This window comes from Pantherophis guttatus, chromosome 1 (genome assembly GCF_059756535.1).
Source record: "Pantherophis guttatus breed Tessera chromosome 1, ASM5975653v1, whole genome shotgun sequence".
Classification (NCBI taxonomy): Eukaryota; Metazoa; Chordata; class Lepidosauria; order Squamata; family Colubridae; genus Pantherophis; species Pantherophis guttatus.
The window spans coordinates 86,875,579-86,899,131 of record NC_142063.1 but is presented as its reverse complement, the minus strand read 5'-3'; the positions used below and the strand labels follow the sequence as shown (position 1 = coordinate 86,899,131).

At 38.1% G+C, this 23,553-nt stretch overlaps 1 protein-coding gene across 2 annotated transcripts in view; it reads left to right on the top strand.

Moving 5' to 3' along the window:
* The window catches only part of TPCN2 (two pore segment channel 2), a 44,931-nt gene extending 26,890 nt beyond the window's left edge, over window positions 1–18,041 (top strand). Inside the window, exons 14-25 of one of the 2 annotated variants that reach the window (XM_034417287.3) lie at window positions 110–229; window positions 1,207–1,266; window positions 1,354–1,482; window positions 3,864–3,913; window positions 4,524–4,623; window positions 4,739–4,810; window positions 9,768–9,841; window positions 13,267–13,342; window positions 13,911–13,993; window positions 15,118–15,199; window positions 15,854–15,939; window positions 17,008–18,041. In XM_034417287.3, coding sequence (XP_034273178.2) covers window positions 110–229; window positions 1,207–1,266; window positions 1,354–1,482; window positions 3,864–3,913; window positions 4,524–4,623; window positions 4,739–4,810; window positions 9,768–9,841; window positions 13,267–13,342; window positions 13,911–13,993; window positions 15,118–15,199; window positions 15,854–15,939; window positions 17,008–17,086 — 1,011 coding nt within the window. In that variant the 3' untranslated portion in view covers window positions 17,087–18,041. Of the gene's footprint in view, window positions 1–109; window positions 230–1,206; window positions 1,267–1,353; window positions 1,483–3,863; window positions 3,914–4,523; window positions 4,624–4,738; window positions 4,811–9,767; window positions 9,842–13,266; window positions 13,343–13,910; window positions 13,994–15,117; window positions 15,200–15,853; window positions 15,940–17,007 lie in introns of those variants that run through there. The other variant, XR_015729697.1, reaches the window with a different exon arrangement.
* The last annotated feature ends 5,512 nt before the right edge of the window (window positions 18,042–23,553 follow it).

The following is a 23,553-nucleotide window of genomic DNA, read 5'->3' as shown; positions in this document are numbered from 1 at the left end:
CTGATGAAATGGTATGTCCTTTTCAGACAATATCCCAAGGCCACATTTTCTCAAAGGCATCCTGTGAAAATGGTTCCTGATAGACTTTCTTATTCTGTTTTCTTTTCAGCGTCCTCCCAAACCAGATTATCAGTCACCATTCTTACAACGAGTTCAGTTTATCTTTGGCCATCACTATTTTGGATATTTAGGAAACGTTGTAGCACTAGCAAATATTTCCTGTGTATGCGTAAGTATATGGTCTCATTCGAAGTGGCATCTTCCCTTTGTAAGGAAAGTTCTTTCCATATTGTATATAAGAAAAATACGTAAGAAAAGTATTTAAAGTATTAAGAAACCTCTAATCATTTTATGTAAGTTAGCTTCATCTGTCCACTGAAGAATACAGGAGTTCTAGATTAAAGTTCCATCACCCATGGTTTACACCACAAGCAGAAGATTGAAACAATGATCTGATGCTTAAAGCTTTTAAGCTATCAGATAGCTTAAAAAAAGGAATTATAATTAATACAATGCTTATCTGTTCTCTTTTCTTGCAAAAAGCTGATGGCTCAACCTATGTCTTTTATTTTCACAAACTGTGTGAGATAGATTAGGGTGAAGCTATTCAACTGCCCTGCTGTATCTTAAGATGCTTCATGATAAATCAGGATTTGAACCTAGATTTCTAAGTCATGGTCAGATATTTTATCCAATGGCTTTGCGGATATTCATGTTTGCAATTGTATATAAGCAGGACATTGTGGGGGTAGCCTAGCACTGTGTTCCTGAATGCTATAGGCCTGGGGGATATTTTTCTACAAGCCATTGTGTCCTTAGATTATTTGAGGAGATCAAATAAAAGGCACCTCAGTGATTAGGTCATATACGACTGGTAAGATTATCTTAGAAAACCTTCTGGAGAGTTGATTGGCATGCAGATGTTATAACTTTGTATCTAACAAATAGTAGTCGGTTGACTAATATTTTTCATAGACTGTAATTTTTCATGACTACTTTATATGTTCTAGATCAGGGGTGTCACCGACTGGATGTGTCCCGTGCTGGCCATGCCCACCCCTGGTTTAGCGAAAGGGAAAAAAGTCCTGATACGTCACGTGACGACGACGTAACAATATGAATTTGACACCCGTGTTCTAGATGCATTACTTATAATGTACTACAATTGTTTTGCCTCTGATAACCTGTGAACATTTTCCATTCCAGGGAATCATGGTAATAGATGCAGATAAACCACCTGCTCTGCGAGATGACTTTTTTTTAGGGGTAAGACCATCTATTCTCATGAGACCCTGTTCTTGTTATTCTCTAAAAGCTCTGATTTTAATTGCACTTTCACTCTCTTTTTTCAAGGTTACAAACTGTTTCTTTATTTTGTACTATCTTCTGGAAATATTGCTGAAATTAGTGGCCTTGGGATTAAAAAGATATTTATCCTATCCGAGCAACATATTTGATGGGCTTCTGACTTTGGTTCTGATGGTAAGTTTCATGGAATTATTTCCATTCTGCTTTTACATAATAGTTCTTCCAGAAGAGTTTTCAAGAAGTGCTTTTCTTTTTTTTGAAGAAAGCTCATAAAGATATTCCTTTGAGCTTTATGAAAACTTCTTTATCGCTTCTGAGGCCATGGTTTCCTTTTTTCTAAGTGGGTGTGTCTGTCGTTCTTTATATGTCTGCAAATAGCAATAGCACTTAGGCTTATTTACTGCTTCACAGTACTTTTTTTTATTTTTTATTTTTTATTTATTTGATTTATATGCCGCCCTTCTCCGGAGACTCAGGGCGGCTTACAATGTGTTAAGCAATAGCCTTCATACTTTTGTATATTTATACAAAGTCAGCTTATTGCCCCCACAAACTGGGTCCTCATTTAACCTACCTTAGAAAGGATGGAAGGCTGAGTCAACCTTGAGCCTGGTAAGATTCGAACCTGCAGTAATTGCAGGCAGCTGTGTTAATAACAGGGTGCTTTAAACCACTGTACTACCAAGGCTCTGTAGTGGGGGGACTTTAGAGTGGGACTTTAGAGTCTCCCACCTGGTTCCTCATTTTACCGACCTCAGAAGGATGGAAGGCTGAATCAATCTTTTTTTTTTTTTTTATTGAAAAAGTTTTTCAAATACAAGTTTTTTCCCCCTTTTCCTCCCTTCTTCCCCAACCCGCCCTCACCACCCATCCCCCCCTGTGACTTCTTCTTCACAACAATAAGCTAATTCATAATTAATTACATAATATTTTACCATGCCCTTACTCACTCCTCAAAGTACTGACCCTTAGCATAGTATTCTTATAACTCCGCTTTTCTCCGCTTTTCACAATCTACCCTTTTTCTCCTCCCCCAAATTTATAAAATATTATTATTATTACAACAACATAACTTTTACTTTTATATATATTAATTTAACATTTCAAAGCAGCCTTCTCCAAATTTATTCAGTTCTATCCAATTCTTCCACTCCCCAAAATATATGACTTAAAAATCCTTTTTCTTAAACTAATCAATCACTAAACTAGCCTATTTCAACCCAGTTTCCTGCAAGATTACCATGCACTACAATTCTAAATATAATCCACTGCCCACTCTGCTGAAATATACATATGTCTATATATACATTCCATTTTATAAAAAGAGAAAAGACAATAACTTTAAATTTATAATTCATTTAGTATCTTCTTTGATGTCTTTCCACTAGATTGTTAAATCCGTCATCCATAATAGGGTAACATAGCATCCTGGTGCAACAGTTTATTCAAAATCTTCAGTCATCTTCTGCCCCCATCAATAATGAATATCCTCATGTATATATAAAAGTAAAAACAACCACCCGAGTGACATTATAATTATATTCCATATAGTTGTAATTGTGGTTTTCATCAGGATTATAAATCCCCATCATCTTAGTGGGTAACAGCCAGATCTTCTGCATGCCCCAGCATGACTCTCTTGCCTTGTAACTCAAAATAGATATAATATATTTATCGGTAAAAGAAATCCAAAATAGATAGTTCAAAGGCTGAAGGCTGAATCAATCTTGAGCCAGTGAGAATCGAACTGCCAAACTGCTGGCAGTCGGCAGTCAGCAGACGTAGCCTGCAGTACTGCATTCCAACCACTGTGCCACTAAAGTGCTTAAATAAGAGAATGATGTGTGTGTGTCTAGGTATATATGTACATATATAGTATTCTCATATATGTCTGTGAAGATAGGTAGATGTGAATCAACTCACTCTTCAAATGAGATATTTGACATTATTCAAATGAGATGTTTGATAGGAAATTAACTGTATTTAGTACTCATCAATTGAATGACAATTAATTTGGTATTTTGCCTAGCATTGCCCTTATTTTTAATTTCATTTCAGGCTAGGATGCATGCATGCACACATGCAAACATGCACACGTGTCCAGGAATAATTTCAGTGGAAGTTGGGAGTTAAAATGGGCAAAATATAGGATTTTATTTGTGTTTACCACTTTTTTTTTTTACCCTGTGTAATCCTATGGAAGGGGTGGTGGTGCTCATCTTAAATTCAGAATTCTCTTCCTTTTGAATTAAAAACTTGTTGAGCTTAATTACTGTTTCTTTCCTTTCCCCATGTTATACTTGAATAATATTAATGTCTAATGAATGATCTGACCCAATGATGAACAAATGGACTTCTTAATCTCTTCTTCCTGGCATTCTTTTGCTGCCTTCCCCCTCCATCTCTTCTCAGCTCTTGAACAACATTGGGGGTCATTGCAGATGCTGCTGAGATAGGAAATCATTTTGCTAGCTTTGCCTGTTTTTGTTGACAGATGGACATGTTATACCCCAATCAGTTATAATTTTTACTTTTTACTTCTTCTCTTCTCAAAGGTTTTGGAGGTGTCCACATTTGCTGTATATGGGTTTCCTCATCCAGGCTGGTATGTGTCCTTAGTGAGCAATGTTTGGTTACTTTGGAATTGGTATCTGCAGTAGTGTTTCTAGTAACAGCTGATTATGTTCTGTTGGAATATTGAAGTGGAAAAACTCAAAAGCAGAAGTTATTTCTTATATTGTGTAAAATGATTTTTTTCTGACTGATTTCAGTGATTTGGAAGTGTCAAGGTACTCTTTTAAAAGGGTGTGAATATAAGATCTATGTTTCTACAGAGAAAAGACTACAATATTGGGATTTTGCCACATAGCATTTATATTCTACAGTATGTCTCGGGAGGGGTGCCTTACAAAACGGAGTAAAAAAATAAAAGTTGTATCAGATCATACCACCTTTAAAACTCTTGCAAATATGTATAAACTCCATCCTTTTATATTTAATCTTGAACTAATAACAACAAAATTATTCAAGAATGGAGACTGATGGTTAAGATTCAGCCTATTATGTATGATCTTGGTTTTTATCTTTTTTTCCCCAATATCTGGCATGGCTAAAATTATGTTTTGGTTGGTTGAAAGAGCAACCACTTTTAATGTTGCTGGTTGCTCCTCTTGTTTTTTCCCCTGCAAATCAAATCTCTTTTTCTGTTTTTCTAGGAGACCTGAAATGTTGGGCTTGCTGTCTCTATGGGACATGGTTCGTCTAGCAAATATGCTTATTGTGTTCAGATTTTTACGGATCATCCCAAACATTACAGTAATTACATTTTTTTTTAAAAAAAAATTAATTTTGCTTTTCTCTCTTAAGACTAAAGAATACCAAAAAATAAATACATTAATGATTCTTTTCTTCCCCCCTCCCCCTTCCAAAGTTCATGTCTTTAGTTGCCAGTACACTTCTGGATCTAGTGAAAAACATAAGAACCTTTGCAGGAATTTTGGTGGTAAGTAAAAACACAACAACAGTGAGATTGATTTGTGTATCTTTGTTTATTCCATCGTCTATGAAATAATTTTTGTCAAGAAACATTGGCAATTTGTGGAAAGGAATGTTGGTGACCCTGTTGTTTTAATAGATAAATCAAATGTAGTTTTTTTTTAATGGGGGCTGCCCATTCACTCTATCTTTCTATCTTTTTTTTTTTTTGTCTAATACTGAACTTGATCAAGCAGACAGTAGAAAGATAATAATAGCTTTATCTGGATGGGACCTCCCTAGGTTTATAGGCATAAATCTATTGTAAAAAAATAAAATTAAAAAAAGATATGGACTAAGAATGAGCTGTGAGCTTCCAGGATCTATGGAATACTGAGAGCAGCTGACTCATGTAAAACTAATTTGTCAGCTAAAAAGAGTGTAATCTGTACCAGTATATTTTTAAGGAACGGTATTTTGCACAGTGAGGATAAATGAGTCCTGCAGAATTAATAGACTTGGTGTCATTGGGGAAGCAAAGCTACACTTGCAAGCCTTCTACACATTTCAGGAGTATTTCAGGAATGAAGAAAAATATTTTGTGGTTTTTTTTAAAAAAAGAAATTAAAGTAGGAAAATGCTTATTGACATTTAGACAATGTTTGGGAACCAGAGAAATTCAAGGACAACTGAGATCCTCATAGCTTATAAACATCTCAAAGTTCTAGGGTGCTGTTTGCTTTTAAGGTTTTTTTTTTTTTAAAAAAAATTTAAATGGAAAAATCTGGGGAATGGGGAATCTTTCCCCAGTCTTATTTATTTGCTCTCCCCAAGACACTCAACTGTGAAAAAAGTAGAAGCCATGTAAGAATTTAAATGAAGTGTGTGCTATGTTGTTGAAATTCTCCATGTACCAAATTATTCATACAGCATATGGTATTTGTGTATGTGTGTGTGTTTGCCTGCACACCTTTGGAACAGCCTTAGATCCTAGCAACTACTGTATTGGAGAGGTCTCTGTAGTTTGCAACAGTTTTGGAAGTGGTTTGTCATTGCCTTCTATTGTTGAGGAGAGTGTGACTGATCCAAAATCACCCATCTGGTTTTGTGACTAAGGCAGATCTATAATTCACAGTCTCCTGATTTCCAGCTTGGTGTCTTTAATCACTATCCCAGCAGACAGACTGACATTCTGTTTTTAATTCTCTCTTTCTCAAAAGAAAAAAATAATAAAGTATAAGCAGTCCTCAATTTAAGACCACAAATGGGATCAGAATTTCCATCGTAAGTCAGAACAGTCATAAACTGTGACAGGACCTGGTTTTCCAGCCATTTTATCACAGTTGTTAAGTGAATCACTGGTTGTTAAGCAATTCATCATTTGTGAAATGAATCCAGCTCCCACAATTGAGTTTGTTTGTCAGAAGCTGGCTGGGAAGGATGCAAGTCACAATCACATGACTGCAAGATGCTGTGACTGACAGAAATGAGAGCCAATGGCCAAGACCCGAATTGCGATCACATAATTGCAGGGATGTTTCAGTGATAGGTTTCAATTTTTTTTACTACCGGTTCTGTGGGTGTGGCTTGGTGGGCATGGCATGGCTTGGTGGGCGTGCCTTGGTGGGTGTGGCAGGGGAAGGAAATTGTAAAATCTCCATTCCCACCCCACTCCAGGGGAAGGATACTGTAAAATCTCCATTCCCTCCCCAATCCAGGGGAAGGTTACTGCAAAATCCCCATTTCTTCCCGATCAGCTGAACTTGGGAGGCAGAGAATAGATGGGGGCGGGGCCAGTCAGAATTTTTATTACCGGTTCTCCGAACTACTCAAAATTTCTGCTACCGGTTCTCCAGAACTGGTCAGAACCTGCTGAAACCCACCTCTGGGATGTTGCAACTGTCGTAGGTTCCAAGACAGCTTGTAAGTTTTTTTAAAAAAAAATTATTTAATTTAATTTTATTGATTTTCTATTAAATACATTTCTTAATGCTTAATAAACATCGTGTTGTGGGGTTTTTTAATTTGCTTAACAATACAAATTATATTCTTAATCTCCACCCCTTTTTTCCAACCATTGGTAAAATAAATTCCATGTTTGATAATATTCTATATCCTCTTTCTGTTTTAATTTTCAATGTTGATCTATCCATTTCTGCACATGGACCAGTAGTGGGTTTCAAATTTTTTTACTACCGGTTCTGTGGGTGTGGTTTGGTTGGCGTGGCAGGGGAAGGATACTGTAAAATCTCCATTCCCACCCCACTCCAGGGTAAGGTTACTGCAAAATCCCCATTTCCTCCCAATCAGCTGAGACTTGGGAGACAGAGAATAGATGGGGGTAGGGCCAGTCAGAATTTTTACTACCGGTTCTCCGAGCTACTCAAAATTTCCGCTACCAGTTCTCCAGAACTGGCCAGAACTTGCTGAAACCCACCTCTGACATGGATAGGTTGTAAATTACATTTCCCAAGGTCACTGTAACTTTGAACTGCCATTAAACAATCATAAGTCAAGGACTCCCTGCAAAGATGCGCATCTCTTGATGACTATATGGACAGGTCCATGTGATTTGTTTGGGAACTTGTCAGTAGTAGTTTACCAGAATGTTTTCTTTTACTTAGTCATGTGTATGGCTGTGGGATTTCCTGTAGTCTCTCATCCAAGTACTTTTAATATTCTGGGATTAGCAAAGATCAGTTAGATACTGATATCTCTTGCCTTGGAGTGACCCAGAGTTTTCTATTGCAGGGATCTCCAACCTTGGCAGCTTGAAGACTTGTGGAATTCAACTCCCAGAATTCCTCAGCCAGCTTAGAACATCCCATTCTATTGGATGTTATATAGTAAATGTAGTGAATGTTATTGGACAATTCCATCATCTTGCAACAGAGGGAGAAAGAGAATCATTCTAATTCTATCAGCAGTTATGGTCTCAGTTAAATAGCTCCTATCCTTAACTTTTTCTGTTCACTTGTGGCCTTTCTGAGAATCATATCTTTAAATATTAATACCTGAATTTGTTTCTCCTACTTCTTCATCTCCTTATCTCTGGTGATACTTGCATTATTAATGGATCCTTTGAATTATAATCAGGATCAGTTATATTTCAAAGTGATCAGTATTGACTCCCGATCCGTTATTATCAACAGCAGCCCATTATTGTTAGGCCTCAAGAAATCATAAGTCCCTCAACAATTGTTATACAATGGAAGAGAAGAAAATTTCTTGCTAGAATATTTGGTCTCCTTTGCACTAATCCACAGTGATTATTACTTCATGAGTTTTAGATATATAATACTGTTATCCCTTCCAAATAATGTAGCCATGGTTAGGTCATGGTTAGGTTTTGCATGCTATTCCTGCTTTAGAAAGAGATTCTAGAGTAGAACTTATTATCATTCAGATTTAGAATGGGTCTTAATAATTAATTTGACTTTCTATGATGATCACAAGGAGGAGAGCTCCACCTATTGGCAAGTTTATGCAGTGCCAGTTGAAAATAATCCAGTGCAATTAAAATCTTTTAAATAGTTTGGCAGATAATTCATGGGATTTTTCCATAACAGAGTCATAAATACTAACAATTTTCCCAGGCTCACTGAAATGTTTATCTTCCTTAAAGCAAGGCCAGAAATAACATGTGTGTATGAGAAAAGGAGGCATGCACATACAATTTGTGTATGCCGCATATTGATACTATTCTAAGGGACTCGGTTAGATTTGCTGTGATACCCTGTTCGTTCCTTTAAAAAAACCGACCCCATAGATAACACTTGAAAGCATTTATGTGATCGTTTTTATAAAAGGAAGTTGACATTTTTAAAAAATCGCATATAGATGTTATGATGCTTTTCTGCCAGAAAGTACTTAGTGCCCATCTGAAAATCAGAGTAATGAGAATTACAGTGAAGTAATTAATTGTTTGAAGGAACATCTATTATGTGCAGAAGCACTGCAGCCTACCTCAGTGTATATGCTGTATTTATAGTAATAACAATGGATAAAGTTTAGGTTATTGGGATATTTGGCTGCAGCCCCCTAAACCAGGATCTCCAACCTTGGCACCTTTAAGACTTGTGGACTTCAACTCCAAGAATTGTGGGAGTTGAAATCCACAAGTTGCCAAGGTTGGAGACCCCTGCCCTAAACAATGTGCATGGAGAAGCTGTTATAATATTAGGAAGAGCATTACAGGGTTAGAAAGCATACGGATAGGAAGATGATTTAAATATTCCGGAGTGTCTGTATCTACTTTTAAGACAGCCAAACAAGAGTCTTTTGTATATTTGCTATCTTCATTCCCTCTCTATTTTTATAATTCAAAGTTAAAAAAATTTTTTTTTTGTTCCTGGAAAATATAAGCTTGACTATGGATAAGTCTAGGTAACATGGCAAGCCAGAAATAAAGCATATCCCTGGATTTACCAGTTGCTGTTTTTTTGGAGCAATTGCAGTGATTTACAGCAAACTGTCCTAGCTTCTGCCAACCTAGCAGTTCGAAAGCATGTAAAAAATGCAAGTAGAAAAATAGGGACCACCTTTGGTGGGAAGGTAACTGCGTTCCGTGCGCCTTTGGCATTTAGTCATGCCGGCCACATGACCACAGAGACGTCTTCGGACAGTGCTGGCTCTTCAACTTTGAAACTGAGATGAGCACTGCCCCCTAGAGTCAGGAATGACTAGCACGTATGTGCGAGAGGAACCTTTACCTTTATAGCAAACTTCTTGTGCAGAATGCTGATAGCTCTGAAGAAAAAATAATGCAACTGTATTCATGTAAATGAGTGAACATCAAATCATGGGGTCACTCTCCTGGAAGTATGATGCAGACAGTAGTGTAAGCTTAAGCAACGGGGGAGGAGAAGTCAGAGTTCAACAATAATCCACACTTCTGATTTATGAGGTCAACTAAATGAAGCTTACACCGTGTTGTTGCAACGTTCTCAGTTGGCTTCAGTATCATGTCAACTTTTATTTCACAGGTGGCTTTCTATGCATTTGCAATAATTGGCATGGAGCTGTTTGGAGGCACCATTACTCCCATGGGCAATGTCAGGTAAGATGGGAAATGAGCATGCCACTCCTGCTTGCAAGAAGGCCAGAAGATACAGTTGGTCTGTGTAGCCTCTAGTAGAGCATGGAAATATATCTGTAAAACTGCTAAATGTTAATAAGAACCCAATTGTGATGTTCCTTGTGCAAATGAGGCGAATTTATCAGATAGTTCTCGACTTAACGATCACAATTGGGTCTGAAACTTCCATTGGTAAGCAAAGTGGTTGTTCAGTGAGTCTCACTCCATTTTACAACATTTTTTGTCACAGTTCCCACCTTGGTTGTTTAGTAAAACACATCCATGAAGTGAATCTAGCTTTCCCCTTTCATTTGGTTTGTTGAAACCAGCAGGGAAGATTGCAAATGGAGATCACATGACCCTGGAACACAGCAACTGTCATAAATAAATGCCAGTTGCCAAGTGCATCGATGCTGATCATGTGACCATGGAGATGCTGTCATGGTTGTGCGGTATGAGGACCGGTTGTAAGTCACTGTTTCAGTGCTATTGTAACGTTGAATGGCTGTTAAACAAATGGTTGTACACTGAGAACCACCTATATAAGGCTACAGAGAGAGGGATTTTTAAAATTAAGATCATACTAGATATTTCTATTCCTAGAAGCTGTTTCTAGGAATAATTATCTGTAAAGCATTGATTAAACTTTGAAGCTGTCAAATTTCTATAATACAAATAGTCCTCCACTTACGACAGTTCATTTAGTGACCGTTCGAAGTTACGAAGACACTGACAAAAGGGACTTGTGACTGTTTTTCACACTTGTGAGCATTGCAGCATCCTCATGATCACCAGATCAAAACTAAGACACTTGGCAACTGACTCATGTTTATGACAGTTGCTGTGTCCCAGGGTCAAGTATCTCCTTTTGCGACCTTTGACAGGCAAAGTCAATGAGGAAGCCCGATTCACTTAACAACCATGTTACTGACTTAACAACTGCAGGGATTCACTTAATTGTGGCGAGAAAGGTCGTAAAATGGGGGAAAACTCACTTAGCAACAGAAATTTTGGGCTCAGTTGTGGTCATACATTGAGGACTATCAGTACTGTATTTGCCACTGGCATCAGTTCTGTATTTGCCACCTGTCATTATAAATGAGCTTAGAAAACAGTTTTCTACTATCCCACATCACTGCCAGTCTGCCAGCCTATCTGATATGTTAAGCCTATTCCCCATGTACCAGTGTGGATTTGTACAGCTGCTGCTCTCTACTGCCTCTTGAACATGTGAACTTCCTCTGTCTTGCCCTTTATCAGTGCATCTCTTCCTATAGGATCTCTTGCTTGGCTTGAGCAGGGGCTGGACTAGAAGACCTCTAAGATCCCTTCCAGCTCGATTCTGATTCTGATTCTTCTAGCTTGTAAGAGGGAGTGGTGGCACATTACCTGCCTTTGATGCAGGATAGCAGGGCAGAGCTTATTTCTTTGTTGAGCCATCGCTAGGACTAGTGATGAATAGCAGGAAAAAAACATTAGCAAGATGCTCCTCCTTGATCCCAAACTTAGAAATATTTCAGAGGGTAAGAAGCTCAACTTCTCTATAGCGCTGAGCTTTGGAAAGTATTTTGGAAGTGTGGCATGGCATAGACCCGTAATGGCGAACCTATGGCAGGCATGCCAGAGGTGGCACACAGAGCCCTCTCTGTGGGCATGCGTGCCGTCGCCAGCTGCTCTTTTGGTTTGGTCTTCGCGTGTGCTGGAGCGCTGGAAGCCCGAAGACTAGCTGGCCAGTGCACATGCGCTTATGCAGGCCTAGACTATTGGCATGTGCACCAGCCAGCTGGTTTTTGGGTTTCCGATCCTCCAATGTACACACATGTGCACACATTCCGGTTTGGGCACTCAGTGCCGAAAAGGTTCACCATCACTGGTCTAGGCCTGTGATGGCAAACCTATGGCACTCATGCCGGAAGTGCCATGCAGAGCCATCTCTCCGGGCACGCCAGCCATCATCTGTTACTCTTCCAGGTTCTGGCATGCGCATGCACGCCGGCCTGCTGGTCTTCGTGCATGTGGGTGTGCTCGAAATCAGAGAGAGCAGCTCCCTGGTGCGCATGTGCTCGCTGGGAAGCTAAGCTTTCAGTTTCTGGCGCACACATGCGCGCTGGCCAGATAGTCATCGCGCATGCATGCGCACCAGAAACCGGAAGACCAGGTGACTGGCGCTCATGCACACACCAGAAACCGGAAGCTCAGTTTCCCAGCGCATACATGCACGCTAGGGAGCTGGTCTTCTGGTTTCCGGTGCTTCCCCTGTGCGTCTGCGCACGCTTCCATTTTGGCATTCGGTGCCAAAAAGGTTCACCAACATTGGCATAGACTCTTCATTTTTCTCCCACTTGAACCAGAGGTACAAGAATAATCCTCACTTTTGCACTGGGCTTACTTCAAAACTTCAGCATGAGGTCTGCATTGCTAACTGATATATTTCTGGCCAGCTGGTTATATTAGTCCAAATATATGGATTGTTCAGTCCAGGCACTCTTTCTTTGAAAGCATGCAAATAAGAATTTATTGCTATCATGGGCCAGTTTGCTCTTATGTGGAAGAATCTTTAACAATAGTGTTTCTAAGATTTCAACTGTGCTTGAAAGTCAAGCTTTGCAAAACCCGGTTATAATTTCATCATAGTGAAGAAAAATAACAGAATTTGGGTAGAGATATATATTTTCTTCTTCTTTTAAGAAAGTGTCTTTAGAGTGGAGTTCTTGCAGAGGAAAGGATTCTGGACTGAATGATTTCTAGTTTAACTCTCTACTAACACTACAGATTGTCCTCAACTTACGACTGTTCATTTGATGACGATTCAGACGGAGTGGGAAAAAATGAATTACGATCTGTATTTGCACTTGCAACCCTCACACTATCCTCACCATCATGTGATCGCAGTTTAGGCATTTAACAACTGGCTTGCATTTACGACCAGTTGCAGCATCCTGCAATCACGTGATTTGTAATCTTTTTCTGCCAATTTTCTGCCAGAAATGTCAATTAGGGAAGCTGGATCCACTTAACTCCATGAACAACCATCATAAAAATTGGGCTGACTCAACTTATGACTTAAAACAGAAATTCCAGTCCCAGTTGGAGTTGTAAGTTGAGGAATACCTATATTTCTTGAATTTAAAGTTAATATTTCTGCTGCAACATCTGGCTGACTGTTTATCTTTTTCACTGTATTCACTTTTTTCACTTTAGCTTTGAAGGATGTTATTCTTTTTTTTTTTGTCCTGTCTACATCTTTAATAGATTTAAAATCTCCAGACTTAATTTTCCTCTTCATTTTAAGAAATCTAAAAGTATACTTGTGGTAAAAGAATCAGCTAATTTAACGTTTGATCTGTGCAGTGCCACACTGCATACAGTGATGAAATAACTTCTAATTGTTTATTATTCCATTATAGCTTTTTAAATACAACTTTCAAGTGTGGCACTTTTGAACAACTGGAGTATTGGCCAAACAACTTTGATGATTTTGCTGTGAGTATTATTCAATATGTATTAATTCGTTGCTTTAATTACTATCTCCTTTTCTACTTATGGCTATAACTTTGTTGCTTGTATCTTTACGATTTATATTGTTTTATTTAGTTTCCTAGTATGATTTATGTTGATTCTATCACCAAGTGTTGTATCTTTTGATTTATGATTTTTATGATGCTTATGATCATGATTTATCACTTATAGCTTTTATGTACAATGAGAGCTTGAAGACAAATTTCTTGTTTGCCCAATCACACTTGGCCAATAAATAATTCTATTCTATTCTATTCTATTCTATTCTATTCTATTCTATTCTATTCTATTCTATTCTATTCTATTCTATTCTATTCTATTCTATTCTATTCTATTCTATTCTATTCTATCCTATCCTATCCTATCCTATCCTATCCTATCCTATCCTATCCTATCCTATCCTATCCTATCCTATCCTATCCTATCCTATCCTATCCTATGGCTTGGTAGCTCCAAGTTTTCTCTTATATATTCTGAAATTCTCATAATAGGTTAATGTGCACTACAACTACTTTTCTTATCCCTAATATAGGCAGCACTAGTGACTTTGTGGGATGTGATGGTTGTGAACAACTGGCAGGTTTTCTTGGAGGCATATTCCAGATATACATCTCCGTGAGTAATGAACTAAAAAGCGATGCTTTTTGCAATGCATTTGGTAACCTAATTCAGACATGAACTTCTCCAAGGTTATCAGATAGTCTCCATTAAAAAAAAAAAATCTGCGCTTTATCTTGTACCATATACTCTGTTTTGTTGCTTCCTTGGTCTATGCAGAAGCAGCAAAACCAGGATACCTACTACATAGCAGACTCATCATTGTAGTTAGTTTTACAATGTATGGTCCTTGATACTCAGCAAACCCCACTCCCTCCTAGTACTGATGACATTACCTAGTTGGGTAGTGAAATGTCTGTAAAAAAATAAAACAACCAAGCTCAGAAAGTGCCAGGGACCCCGCATAGCTATATGATGAGCTATAAATATTCTATTAGTTTTATGCTCTTAGACAAAGTGAAAAATAGAGTGGGAACACATTGGTTGTCTGTTCTGGAGCACTGCCAGGATAAACCATCAATCAGCAGTAATAAGCTAGTATAGCAAGAGGGATATAGATGATAATTTTTTTAAAAAGTGAGATATGATACATAAACTGCAAAATCTAGAAATGATAATGGTCTTAATTAAATTAGAACATATGAGCAATAGACTATGGAGATTCTCAATCATCCAAGTCATGATTGTCCCAAAGGTGCTTTTTTCAAAAAAATAATTGGATTTTCTTGGGTTTTTTCTTTTGAAAACATTTTGCTTTTCATCCAAGAAACTTCTTCAGTTCTTCTTCAGAGAAGGAAATTATTTTCAAAGGAAAAAACCCCCCAAGAAAGTCCAATTGGCTTTTGGAAAAAGCATCTTTGGGACGAGCAGTAGAGTGGATTTAGATTGTATCCTGGGGAGGTATCTAGGGCAAAAAAAGAAAAACCGACAAGAAAATTCTAGAACCAGAAAAAAAATGCTAAAAGGTCACAAGAAAGTTGTAAGTGGCAGGAATAATTCATCTATGAGAATACAAGGATATGCAACTTTGTAATTTGTAAAAGGAACTGGAAGGAATACCAGACAGGAAATGTGTGGTGTGCTACAGGTCACAAAGTGCAGGGAATTTTAAGACTGGAATTGTAATAATAGGCATGACTTGATTTTATCCTTTTTCTTTTTTTTTTTCTTTTCTTTTACAGCTGGTCAAAATTGTACTTTGTCACCTGGTGGCTGACTTCCTCTGTCATCTGGGTCAATCTTTTTATAGCCTTGCTTTTAGAGGTAAAGCTTGACTGGTCATCCAAAGCCTGAAGAACACATGAGCATTTACGGGTGGTTTCACTTGGAGTAGCAAATTGCATTTATGGGTGGTTTCACTTGGACTGGCAAATCTCCTGATGTCACAGTAGGATGGACAGCATATACAGTACTAAGTTACCTGGAAAAATTATTTTTAAATTGGGTTACTAGAGTTGAAAGTCACTGACTTTTCATGGAAGTCCCTTTCTCTCACTCACACATACACACACATACAAACACACACGACTTTAATAGTAGGTCTCAGAAGTGTTACATATTATTATTGATGACACTTATCTTGAGCACCTTATGTTGGGCTACTTCGAGTTGACTTGTAAGGTAATTTCTTTGAATTGTTAATAAAGAAAGGAAGTACGCCATCCGTAGAAATCGGTGCAGCAGCTTCCCTTAAATCTTACAGAATGGACTCCTCTCTCTTTCAAAACCCAAATTTCAACACAATTATATTTTTTGTTGCTGTGACTTCCACAAATAGCCGTCTCTGATTATATGCTAATCACATGAATTGGTTCCATGCCTTGAGTTTTTTTTTTTTTTTTAAATATTGTAAATGTATTGAGTAGGAGGCTTCTCTCTCTCATAAAATGGTGTTGGTTTCCTCTTCTTCAAATGCAGAATTTTATTCATAAATGGGATCGTCGCTGCCATAGGCCGTCTCTCTCAGAAGTTGAATATCAAATGACAGTGGAACTCCTCTTCAGGTACAAGCATAGCAATTTAGCCGCTTTATATTTTTAATTGAGAAAAGAAACTTACTGAGGACTAAAGTAGGACAAATGTACATTAACAGGTGTGTTTTTTTTACTGCCAGGACTAAAACACTCCAAGGAGGAACAGCAGCAGGGGCTCCATGTAGAGAGTGCCAGAATTTAGAGCATGTTGCCCTATTTTTCTTAACTGATTAGAGGTAGTTCTCAACTTATGCCCACAATTGAACCCAAAATTTCTGTTGATAAATGAGACATTTGTTAAGTGTGTTTTGCCCCATTTTATGACCTTTCGTGCCATTCATTTGTTAAATGAATCACTGCAGTTGTTAAGTTAGTCACATCGTTGTTAAGTGAATCTGGCTTCCCCATTGACTGCTTTCAGAAGGTCGCAAAAGGGAATCATGTGATCGTGAGGATGCTGTAACGGTCGTAAGTGTGAAAAATGGTCGGGTCACTTTTTTCACTACCGTTGTAATTTCGAATGATCACTAAATGAACTGCTGTAAGTCGAGGACTACCTATATACAATACTCTAGCAAGGTTGCAAAATAAAGCAAAAATATAACTTTGCATATGAAGTTATCTATTGGGAATTGAGTAATGAATGATGGTCTATAGAGCAGTGGTGGGTTTCAAATTTTTTTACTACCAGTTCTGTGGGCGTGGCTTGGTGGATGTGGCAGAGGAAGGATACTGTAAAATCTCCATTCCCACCATACTCCAGGGTAAGGATACTGTAAAATCTCCATTCCCTCCCCAATCCAGGGGAAGGATATTGCAAAATCTCCATTTCCTCCCCATCAGCTGAGACTTGGAAGGCAGAGAATAGATGGGGGCGGGGCCAGTCAGAATTTTTACTACCGGTTCTCCGAACTACTCAAAATTTCCACTACCGGTTCTCCAGAACTGGTCAGAACCTGCTGAAACCCACCTCTGCTATAGAGGCTTTTAATGTTAAAATGTCTAGGGAAGTTATTTCTGGCGTGTAAAAATATCTACAATGTCTGTACTAAGACACTGGCTCTGCTATTTTTCAGTGATTGTGGCTTGTTCTTGCAGGGATGTTTTAGAAGAACCAACAGAGGAAGAACTGATTGCACGACTTCACCAGCATCCACATATGCATCTATATAGATGACATCTAGCTGGAAGTGGCCATCCAGCCTCATCATGCCTGCATGCAGGTTTTAGAGCTAAAGAGAAGATAACTCTTATTTCTTTCTAGAAAGAGTCCTAAAATCTTGATTTTATTTTTGAACGTTGCCTACAATAGACGGTCTTTAAAGGGCACTTGGGTTCACTTCAAACATATTTTTTAAATCCTAATTTGACTTCCTTTTAAGTTGATTTATGGAATAGAGCATTATGCTTTTAAGAAAGGGAAAGGGATCAGTGATACTGCACTTTATAGTAAATGTGGTGGAAGATAAATAATCAAGTCTGCTGGTCTGGTGATAGCGCTACAGACAGTACAAAATCCAAACCTTCTACAGAGGCAAACTTCCTTTTTTAGTATTTGTTGTGTGATATGCCAGGGCAGTGCCTTATTGTTTGTAAAAGTGTTTTAGTAAATGTCTAAACGTTTCAAATGCAGGATACAAGTTTAAAACTTAAAGTTAGGGATTCATATAAAAAGTTGTTACATGTTTCAATGCGGCAAGCTATTTTAGAAAGAAGAAGAATACAATCCCAGTTTTAATATCTGTCCAAATCTTCATAGTAACTTCATGTGAATATCATTTCAGCCCTTGGTTGACTGCAGGGTGGATTTGATTTAAATCAAGTCGATTTAAATCATGATTTAAATCATGATTTAAATCACTAATAAAAAGGCTTGATTTAAATCAACTCAATTTAAATCATAATTTTTAAAGAGCAGCTGTCATCTCTGTCCCGCAGTGGCTCTTTCTCTGACCTGCTGTTGACTCACTGACAGCCCCAATATTGCAGAATATACAGCCTCAGGCTACATAACTTAAGCTCCATTTCATGCTGAATAAACTAAATTATTAATGTATCTTAAATAGAAAACTATCTATTTAGATAAAAAATCTAGACAGATTTTTACTCCAAAAGCATTTTATTAAAATAAATTTGATAAAAATAAATCTGATTTAAAATTTAAAAATCTGATTTTTTTATATATTAAAAAAAATCATCGATTTTTATCCACCCTGGTTGGCTGTATGTTATCTAGCAGCCTTTGGGGACTTGAATTCATGGCGTTAAGGTGTTTAATGTTTTGTCTCCCTGCTCCTCTAATCCCCTTCCTTACCAGGATCAGCTCTTGTAGTTTTGAGGCAACGTAGACCAGGGATGTCAAACTCACATCATCACGGCAGCATCATGTGACGTATCAGGATTTTTTCCCCTTCGCTAAACCAGGCGTGGGTGTGGCCAGTGCATGATGCATCCAGTCTGCGGGCTGCGAATTTGACAGCCCTGATCTAGACTAACACCATTGTGGGAAGAGAATGGGTTACAACCCCTGTTTCTTTTTGAGGCTCAACTTTGCCTTGTTTTCCTTTTTTTGGTGAAGCCTAATCTGTGTGTCATTGGTGAATTAAGTACTGGAGAGGAAAAGAGTTTAAATAATTGGCTTTCTTTTTATTGTAGAGACTAGGTCTATGTCGCATACTTGGGTTCTTAGGTGAGTTTTGTAACTGTCCACATGTATTGTGGCAAACGTTTTGTGAGTACTCCCCAACCCATTTGCGAGAACATCTCTGACACATAGACATTATTCAAAATGCACTCATTGGCCATAAAATGTGGGCACCTAATAAAAATGCAACATTGTTTCATGTCAGTAAAAGCAAAATTATAGAAATTAAGTCCCTTAGTCCTTTTAATCATATCAATAGCAAATACATTTGTATTGGCTATCTTATGATTCCATCAGGTGTTATGTAAATCTCTTATCTGTGTGACTCCCTGAGATTTCCTTTGATCTGAAAAGATGATCCATCTAGTGACCCAATTTAGTGAATTATAGAGTTTCAATTCTGTTATTAAATTATTTCATTCATTCAGGGATGCTAAATAGAATTATTCTTCTACTTTCTGTCTAACTTCTGAATTTTTTCATCAGTGTTGAAAGGGAAATTCTTTGACACCATGAAGAATTTGATTAAATAACTATGGTCATCTCATAATATTTGGTTAATTAAAAATACACTGAACTATTAATTATCTTCCTTAGGCAACGTAGTTCTGTTCATATAATATATGCACTGTTTCTCAACCTCAGGAACTTTAAGATAAGTAGAAATGCCTGAGAAGAATAGAATAGAATAGAATTCTTTATTGGCCAAGTGTGATTGGACACACAAGGAATTTGTCTTGGTGGCTATGCTTTCAGTGTACATAAAAAGAAAAGATACATTCATCAAGAATCATAAGGTACAATACTTAAAGAGAGTCATAGGGTACAAATAAGCAATCAAATCATACTAGGAAACAATATAAATCGTAAGGATACAAGCAACAAAGTTATAGTCATACAGTCATAAGTGGGAGGAGATGGGTGATAGGAATGATGAGAAGATTAATAGTAATAGTAATGCAGACTTAGTGAATAGTTTGATAGTGTTGAGGGAATTATTTGCTAGCTGAAGTCCACATATCTTAAAGTTGGTGACGTTGAAAAACACTGACATATATAAAGGTCATATTTTACTTAACCTGGTTTTCTGGGTCCATACAACATACTGAGCCATTAATTCATCAGGTAGGCTGGTTCACATAACAGTTTGCTTTAAAATTGTGCAAGAGATTTTGCAGTGAGATGTTTTTGGCATGAACTCTCATAGACTGCAAAACCACCGGTTTTGTACATTCCAAGAAATGTTGAGCTCAAAACAGCTCAAACGTTGAGCCCAAAACAGCTCAGTTGCCAGAAGCCTCAAAACAATTTTTTGAGTGCTCATTATGGGGACCTTTGTGAAGTTTTATGCTTGAAATAGTTCAAAATGAAATCTGTGTCATACGCTACTCCAGTGTTTCTCAACCTTGGAAGCTTGAAGATGGGTGGACTTCAATTCCCAGAATCTCCCAGCCAGCGCTGCTGGCTGGGGGATTCTGAGAGTTGAAGTCCACCCATCTTTAAGCTACCAAGGTTGAGAAACGCTGCTCTAGTCTAAGGCAAAACTCTTAGTCTTCAAGAAATTGAATGTTTCTTTTCTGGGCCATGCTGATTTAGGGATGCTCCAGTGATTTTCCAAAAGTTAATCCTCTGAACTGGAACAATTCAGTCCTCTGAATTGATGTTCCAAACCCAATCCTGTCCTTTTTTTATGCAGAGCACCACAAACCCGTTCTGGAAAAGTGCTGAATGTTACATTTTGCAGTGGTAGATTTTTTATATCCCTATTAGGCTATAATAAACTAAAAACTAGTTTTTAGTTTATTATGTCATACAAACACAGATCAGTTTTGTATTTTTGACCTAAATAAAAGAGGAGGGGATAGTTAAGAGACAGCTGTATTTATCACTAAGAATTTCTTTCTCCCAAATAATTTTCTCCTTTAAATCGCAAAGGTCATTTTGGATTTGCGGAGAATGTGCCAATGTATCCAGATGGATTTTGTTTCTTCTGAGAAATGTTAAATGGAGAACAAATATAGCAGCTACTGCTAGACATTTTTTTAAAAAAGATTTAGTTATTCCCTACTTGCCTTAATTAAGAATTAATTAATAATAAGATAAGTCAATATTAACGAAGAAAGACAATGTGTTCCATGTCACACAAAATATGGAAGCTGAAAGACTCTTGCATCTCTGAGTGACCATCTAGGAAAATATTTATGCACTATAAAAATAAAAACATTACATTAACAGTTATTATTGATCAATAGCCATTTCACTTGCTATGATCTGCATTTCTGATGTGCATTCCTTTGGATATATTTTCTTTTGTCGATAGAGCTCCTATTTTCAAAAGAAAATCCTTTCTTTACTATATTACGGATCGATTGCATTTTGAATATTACCCATCCTTTAAAATTCTTTTACACAAAGGAAGTTAAGGAAGAGCAACTAGGCCCGTGATGGCGAACCTATGGCACGCGGAGCCATATTGGTGGGCATGTGAGCTCAGCTCCAGTGCGCGTGTGCGTGCCGGCCAGCTGATTTTCGGGCCCTCTGGGCCCACCGGAAGCAGGGAAATAGGCTGTTTCTGGCCTCCAGAGGGCCTGGGGCGGGATGGGGAAGGCTGTTTTTGCCCTCCCCAGGCTCCTAGAAAGGCTCTGGAGCCTGGGGAGGGCAAAAACAGCCTTCCCCACCCCGCCCCAGGCCCTCTGGAGGCCAGAAACAGCCTATTTCCCTGCTTCCGGTGAGCCCAGAAGGCCTGTTTTTTGCTCTCCCCAGGTTCCAGAGCCTTTCTAGGAGTATGAGGAGAGCAAAAAACTGGCCTTCCGGTCCTACTGTAAGTCAGCAAACAGACCGTTTCCGGCCTCCAGAGGGGTGGGGAAGGCTATTTTCGCCCTCTCTAGACTTCCAGAAAGCCTCTGGAGCCTGAGGAGGGCAAAAAAATGGGCCCACTGTGCATCACATGCCAAAAGCGTGGGGAGCGTGGGAGGTCATGCGCGCATAAAATTATGGATGTGGGTACCCGTATGCATGACCCCCCCCCCGCACTCCCACCGCTTTTGGCACACAATGGCAAAAAGCCATCGCTGAAGTAGGCTTTAGCCTTTCTCTGAAATATTAAATCTATTTTGCGCTACTAATATATACTAACTATATATTTATATCTACAAAAACTTTGGCATTCTTTTAAGCCCAGAGTTTTCATAGCTTACTTCAAGGGTGAGGACCTATTGGTACTCCAGATGATGTTGATGGTAGCATCTTTCACTATTGGCTGTATTTCTAGGGCTGTTGAAACAGCTTCAGGAGGACAATTCCCCTATCCCTGGCTTGTTTTCGTTTGATTTATCTTTTGGGCATCAGTAACAACTATTACGAACAACATAATTCTCTATGGAACATTTCCTTAATTTTAAGCTTAAGAAAAATGAGTGTTTTTCTGTACTCAGGATAGCAGGTATAACTTTCAAGCATTCTTCATGCTACGTTTTTCTTCCAGTGGTGCAATTTGGGCAATTCAGTGCTCCAGGTTTACCAGTGCAATATAATTTTGAATTTCTCATGCTCTGAGAACATATGAAGAAACCACTAAAGTTGTTTGCATATTATGAAGTTTTATGTATTAACTTGGGAAAAAAAGGAAATTGTAAAATGTATCTATGTGAGTCCTTTTTTAAGAGCACAGACGTTAGTATATGTAATTAAAATATTTTTGAAACAGTTGGAGTTTTATAAATTATTTTGTGTTTCTACTAGCATTAAATCTGAAGTCCCAAATCTCAAATGGATTTGGCTTTCTTCATGCATAATGGTAATGATTATCCTTTTGCTGTTGGCTCTCAGATTTAGAGCAGGGGAGTCCAATCTTGGCAACTTTAAGACTTGTGGCTGGGGAATTCTGGAAGTTGAAGTCCATAAGTCCTAAAGTTGATACAGTTGGACATCCCTGGTTTAGAATAAAACTGTCAATATGTAAATCAGATTAATAACAGCATCATAGCATCAGTAGCATCAACAGATATTACACAGTTTCTACAGATTAATTTTTAATGAAAAATCATCCACTACATGGTACAATACAATGGAGGTATTGCCCCCATATTGCCTGAGTTGTTGCTTCACATAAACGGAATGTCATACAGACACACTTGATAGTAATAGTTTTTCTGCTATCCTGCAATTATTAAGGAGATAATATCTATCTATCTATCTATCTATCTATCTATCTATCTATCTATCTATCTATCTATCTGTGGCTCAGTGGTTAGGACGCTGAGTTTGTCGATTGAAAGGTTGCAGTTCAGCGGTGCCGCATAATCGGGTGCGCTTCCGTTACTTGTCCCAGCTTCTACCAACCTAGCAGTTCGAAAGCACATAAAAAATTCAAATAGAAAAATAGAGACGACCTGTGGTGGGAAGGTAACAGTATTCCGTGTGCCTTTGGCGTTTAGTCATCCTGGCCACATGACCATGGAGACGTCTTCAGAAAGTGCTGGCTCTTCGGCTTTGAAACAGAGATGAGCACTGCCCCCTAGAGCCGGGAACAACTCGCACATATGTGCGAGGAGAACCTTTACTTTTACCTGGCTCACTTCCTCTCCTTTCCCCCCTATTTTTAGATTTACAACAATCCTGTTGGTTAGGTTGAGCAGAGACGCCATATGAATTCTGATCATGGTCTTAAAAAGGAATGTATGATTCCTCCAGGCCTGAAGCCTGCAGTGACTGAGGTTTCAATGCCTCCAAGAAACTTGTATAGAGTATTATTTGGGGTTGCTTCTTCATTTGCAAATTTTGTCTTTGGGTAGATTTTCCTGCAAACATTTTGTCTTCATTTAACTGAATTTTCTAAATACAGGCAATCCTCACATGACTACAAGCTGGGTTTGTAGTAACACCAAGGGAGTTTACATGAAAATAAGAAGGAACATCTTTCGAATATATTTTTAGGCCCAACTATATCTGAGTCATACATTTTATTAGGAATGCAGCATTCTTCTACCTGCTTAGGAAAG